General features: G+C 39.5%; 1 protein-coding gene across 1 annotated transcript; it reads right to left on the reverse strand.

The window, feature by feature from the left end:
• Positions 1-207: 207 nt before the first annotated feature.
• LOC107753085 (amiloride-sensitive amine oxidase [copper-containing]-like) lies at positions 208-3,518 on the reverse strand. Its single transcript, XM_016569184.1, has 4 exons — positions 1,982-3,518; positions 1,539-1,827; positions 1,316-1,448; positions 208-477 (listed from the first exon to the last, which is right to left on the reverse strand). Exons 1-4 carry the CDS (start codon positions 3,516-3,518, stop codon positions 208-210), a joined length of 2,229 nt encoding a protein of 742 aa, XP_016424670.1.
• Between the last annotated feature and the right edge of the window lie 2,740 nt (positions 3,519-6,258).

Here is a 6,258-nt window from a genome sequence, read left to right on the forward strand (position 1 = left end):
AATGATCTTGTTTAGGTTGTGAAAAATGTCAGACATTTATGAGGTTTTCATGTTCTACATCGAAAGCATTGAGGTTTATTTGTTCCGCTCATTTTTTAAGGTTTTAAATATTTGACACCATCAGCATTTAATGTCACGTATCAGCTTTTTTAAATTTTATGTACAGCACAAAACATTAACACAATATGAAATGAGCTCAGTCTCTGTCTAGACACCAGCGTATGTGCCATTGTAGAAGAAAGGTTTGTCTGAGACACAGTGACCTACGACCTCTGGAGTCCATCTCTGAACCTTCGGCTGGCCCTTCTCATCTGGTCGCACGATGACCGTGCTGCGGGACGCGAGCGAGGGGTCCTCGTCGAAAAAGTTGAAGGGACGCAGGAAGAATCCCACTGCGTTTCCTGGAGTCGCTGTGTTGGGAATGTCTTCAGAATGAGGAATGTGTAAGAATCCCACCGTCACCCAGGCAACCAAATCCTGTGAAAAAAAAAATATATATATAACTGTCAACTGAGTATTTTTAGATTTGTATATATTTTTGTTTATCTAGTAGTTTACCAACTGCTAGTCAGGGTTATTATCATAAATTAAAAGTTAAACTATTAAAAAAACATTTTGTTAATTAAAATACAATTTAAAAAAACTAACTAAAAAATGTAATTTAAGTTGAAATACTAAAATGACTAAAACCAAGACTGAAATAAATAAAAAAATATAGACATATATAAAAAACACACAGATTACAAATTACTAAAACTTGAAATAAAATAAAAAAATTGAAAATCTAAATGAAAACTAATTCAAAATAATGAATAAAAACTAGTAGTATATTGATACTAAAATAACACTTAAAAAATTTAAATAACACAAAAGTGATGTATTGACACTGATTTAAGTAGAATTATTATTTTTATTTATTTATTTTTTTCTTTTTGCTGTTCCTGTTGCCATGTGGTTCACAGCATTTGGAGCTAAAATAAGTTTGATTGATGTTTCCATTTATCTTATTCTTTTTATATCTGTTTACTACATTTTGGGTATTATCTGATTAAATTTCTGATAATCTAGCAGTTTGGCATCTCTTATCAGTGTAAAGCAAATTGTGTATAGTTACTATTCAAATACAGTAATTGCTGTCCAAATATTTTGAATACATGGCAATAGATTTTATTTATACACCCATGTAAATACTGATTATGTTGGCTTTGTGTCTACTTTTTAGTGCCCAGGAGGGCCTGTTTGAACTGCACAGAGTCCCATTGGACCTGGAGGTTGAACTGAAGTCTCTTCAAGTCTCTATAAGTCATCTGTGTACCTGGTTAACAATGTTTTCATTGTTGCGAATGAATTCTTCGAAGGAAACAACTGGCTCCCAAGGGCCATTCTGAGTGTAGATGCTAGAGCTGGTGACCTCGTTGTCCTTGTGTCTTGTTACAGCCAACGGGTATCTGCAGTCAACAAAATCACAAAGGTTTGCACAAAAATAGTGCAAAAGAGACAAATGAGTTATTCCTTTTAAATTAATGGCTAAAGCCTACCTTGACCACGAAATACCATTTTCTTCCCTCCAGCCCCGGGGCAAAACGCTGTTAGCATGCGAGTTATACTGGATCCGATAGCCCTTCTTATGCCCCCAGTTGTTGTTTTGATTGGGATTGTAGAAGTGCAAGTATTTGGGAAACTTCTTGCCAAAGCGGAAAGCAGCACTGCGTTCAGTTTCATGCTGTGTCCTATGCAGTTTTGATTGCACGATGGAGTTTCCTGGGCTCCAGGGGTTGGTAAAGTTAACATATTTCAGATCAATGGTTTCAAAGCTGTTGTCCCTCCCTGTTCAAAAAGAGAGCAAAATGATCTCTATTCAGTGAAACCTGTTATGCATGTAGCTCATATTTGCCCTCTGTTGCATTGTAATTTGCACTGTGATCTCAAAATGGATTATTTGAGTTCAGATTGTACACCGATAAGCAAGAGCTAAACTCACCTGCAATGTCAAGGTCCACTTTGTAATGAATTAGATGGGTGTGCAAGTTGCCAAGAACATAGTTGTAAACCCTGGTTCCATAGTTCAGTCCATTTTCTGTGAAGAACGTTGCATGGATGTACCCAGTCGCACTCACTCTAGACTCCATTACGCCATTCTGGTAGAAGACAAAGTCCCAGATGTAGTCGTAGTTGTACACCGTAGACGTAGTTCGGATCACCAGAACATGGTTTTCCAAGCCTCCATAGAAATTGTAGCCTCCTTTGAAGTTGTTATTATAGTGTCTCCTCAGAGGAAGTGCAGTGGTCATTTCAAAGATGCAGAGTGCGTTTCTGTAACGCACAGGTTTGTCTGTGTCATAATAATGGTACAGGTCCACGAAATGAGCAATTTCTGGACAGTCTATCCCAGGTGACAACTCATAATCAGAGGTTCCCATCGCCCACCCGGCATCAATGTACTTGGTTTGCATGGCAGCCGGAGTATCTCCGGAGTAGAAGGCAATGGCTTCCTGCAGTGCGATCTCATAAGCAATCCTCTCCCCATTGAAGCGAAGATCAAAGATCTGCAATCCTGCCGAAGAGCGAACCCGATATGCAAAGGACCATCCGGCATATTCCACAAAGTTACCATCCACCTGGAATCTGCGGCCTTGGGGTTCGACAAGCTTTGCTCCATGGATGTTCGTCCGTGTGTTCATGTGTCCACGAGGAATATAGGTTGAGAAAAGATCCTCCTCATCATGCTCCGGCAGCTTGAGTTTATTGATCGGCCCCTTCTCGTACTTTTCCACAAGTTCCTCCATGCTGTCGAAATACTGGCCGTTGTACCACACCTTCTCCACCGTCCACTTTTCGTGATCCAAATCTTTGTGGTTAACGAGGACCTCTAAGCCAACCGGGTGGATGAAGTAGCCCTCCACAAACTTCTGCAGCATGATCCACGTCCTCCTCTCTCCTGGCGCCAACCCACGAGGAGCGATGTCCGAGAAGGTCAAGCAACGATTAGTGCAGTTGCCGTAAGTAAACCCGGTGCTCTCCTGCAGAATCTTGTTTGCTTTAGCTGCTACTTTCTCCAAAACCTTATTCAGGTGCTCGTACTCCACAGTGGAGATCGGCCTGGACTCGAAACGGATTGGCCGGTCACCCTTAAACGTCTTCACCTGGTAAGAACTCGGGAAAGGTAGGGGACCGACAACATACTCCGTCACGTTCGGCATCGCCTGGTTGCCGAACTGCACCACCACACGTGCCTTCCGTGAAGGTCTCGCTTGTCCTCTGTCCAGCGCACGGAGCGCCTCGTGTTTGCGAGGAACGTGCAGCTCCATAAGGAGGATGCTGTTCTTCTTGAGGGACTTGTCTCGTGCCGAGGTGAGGCCCAGCTCGCTGCAGGAGTAGAGGTAGTCTCTCACTGCGTTCATCTCTTGGGGAGTGAGATCGGCAAACATCACAGCTCCGTGATGAGCCCACTCACGTGTTTTTGACGAAGCGGTGGACGTAGCTAGAGAAGCCAGGAGCAGCATCCAGGAGAACCACATCTTGGCTCCTGCAAAATGAACAAGCCACTCTTAGAACATGTCACATGACTTTAGTTTTCAGGTTTTTTGTACTAATTCAAACAAAAGTGTGCTGGTGTCCCCATCAATCTTCTTAGCTACCTTAACCAACAACCTTAAACCACTTCACCAGCCATGCTGGTTCATCAGCAATTGTTTTTACTGGTTTGATTGTCCACCAGTTACTCAAACTAGACTAGACCAACATAGAAATTCATGCTAGTTTAGCTGATCTACTCTTTAAGTTTCTGCTGCGTCTTCTGAGACCGACATTTCTAACACAAACTTGTCATAGAACTTTCAAACTATGAAGATATCTATCTATCTATCCATCCATCCATCCATCCATCCATCCATCCATCCATCCTGAACTTCAACCTATTTTAAATTCTCAGACTTAGTAACGCCAACGTAGAGTTTGGTATAACTCCAATGCAGTTGGAGTTTTTCAGACTTTCCAGTCTAGTTTAAGCTGCAAGCAGAGGTTATCATTTCTAGAGCGCTTCCCCCTTGGAATCAGTGCGTCCTTTGTACAGAGAATCTAAACCAAATTATAGTAATAAAGATACAAGGGTGGCGTGAGCCAACACCTCTCTCTTCCTCTCAGTTTCCTGCTTGTTTTACCTCCGCCTTGCTTGACTTGGATGAGAAACAGATAAACCAGTATGCTGGATTGAATTGTTAGTAAGCTTCCTCGAATTGTAATTCTTAAGCTGATGTTGTTTTTCTGCCACCCAAAAGCTGTAATAATTTTCAGGGTCTTCTTTACTGCACAAAATGTCACTGTGTTCTTGTTGTTTGTGCATTTGGCACAATCTATTTCTAACATTTTCTGCAGCAGTGTCTATTCAATTGCACTATTATGTAACTCTCCTTTGCATAAACGTCCAGTGACTCACCTTGTAATTAGAATAACTAATGATAGCAGCACATATTAAAAATGAATGAATATGCTTACCTTCACGGACGGTTTCCAAGTTTGCCGGCTAGATAAATTCCCTGAACGTGTGGCCGCTACAGCTGCAATGTGTTTTTTGGATCAGCCAGTGGATGCAGTCCTCTTCTGAATCGTACTGCTCTGATGTTTCTGCTTTTATCAACCACCCACCACTCTTGAACAGAAGGTGATTGGCCAGCAGAAGGTCATAAAACTTCAGAACAAAAGCAAGAGATGATTGATGGGTTTGCTTGCATTATCAGTGCACATTTGTGGATGTTTCACAGGGTATAAGATAATCACAATGACAGCTGCATGCTGACAGGTGTTTGCACTGTTTATATGTAACATATATTAAGATTTTGCATTTTGGTCAATCTGCAGATATCAGGAAGGGAAATGAAAAGGTTTGTATGTTTTCTTTTTGCCCATTCCACATTGATATTATCTTCAGCATCCCACCTTTTTTGGTCTGTTTTTACCTCATATTTCCTTCAATTATATCAATATTTTTACAAAAAAATGAATCTTTAGTCATATAGTTTTGGGCAAACATGTTGGAACAGGTCATGATGACATATGGTACACTAAATCATTGCAATATAATCATGTGCTTTTTACCCGTTCTGCATGATAAAATGCATTATCCAATATGAAATATGTGGAATATGCAACATATAATGGAATAACAATAAAATATACTGAATTATATGCAATTAGATAAATAATGCAATGCAAATGTACAGCATAATGTAAGTTAAAAAGATAATGTAAAACTGTTGTGGCAAGAATAGCTGCCGATAGCCACATCTGTTATTCAAATGTGGCACACTGTCAAATTACAAGCAGCTGAATGTTTTCCATACATAATCATTGCATGATTTTACAGTATTTAGTTTCCAGAGTTTAGGTGTAATCGTCACACTTTCAGGTAAAAACAAAATGTGTTGACAGGATCCAATTCAACAGATATCCCACAGTTATTCTACTGATGACGCCAAACATTAGATATTTCAAAGGTAAGTCCAGTTGAAAATGTTTTAAAATAAAACCCCAGATAAAGAAACTTTAAAATGCAGTTAACACATGTAAATCAGCTCACATATGTTAGATCAATACAGCTCATGTGCACTTTTTCAACAAGGAGAAACAAAAATCTGGCAGCTGAAGTGAATTACATTGAGGGCAATGTGGGACTGGGAATTGGAAAGACTGTAGTAGCTGTTAGTTTCACACCACAGAAATATGATCGGTCAAACATGAAATAGGCCATCATTACCCACCTAATGTGAGACTCTTACAGTTAATTATTAGCTTGAGTCTTTCATTACTCTGGCCTGCAGAGGGCTTAATGACAAGCACTTAAATCCCCATCTGAAAGTAGTAATCTGTTACATGTGCAATATTACGTTTTATATTACTGTCTTAAGTTTATAAGTACTTTTTTTTACTGACTTTCAGTTTAGTGAGACTGTATCTGTTTTACGTTTAAACTGCAACAGTTTTATTTCAGATATAATAATAATAATCAGGGTTTTTGGCTTCACAAATAATAACACATGTCTTGGCTGTGTATATTTTTGTGATGCAGATGTTTAGCTGGAAAGACAAATGTTATAATCAAACGGTCAAATAGACTATTGATAAAAAGCTCAAAAGAAAGGCCAGTGAGAGAGAAAAAACCTTGAATTATGCTGTCCAAACGTCCGTGAAGTATACTGTAGTTTATTTATTTCCAGCTCTGACTTATTGCTCATTATTTGACGTTTTTTATTTATTTATTTT

The sequence above is a fragment of the Sinocyclocheilus rhinocerous genome, unplaced genomic scaffold, assembly GCF_001515625.1.
Source record: "Sinocyclocheilus rhinocerous isolate Xijiao unplaced genomic scaffold, SAMN03320098_v1.1 scaffold1493, whole genome shotgun sequence".
In the NCBI taxonomy this organism is placed as follows: Eukaryota; Metazoa; Chordata; class Actinopteri; order Cypriniformes; family Cyprinidae; genus Sinocyclocheilus; species Sinocyclocheilus rhinocerous.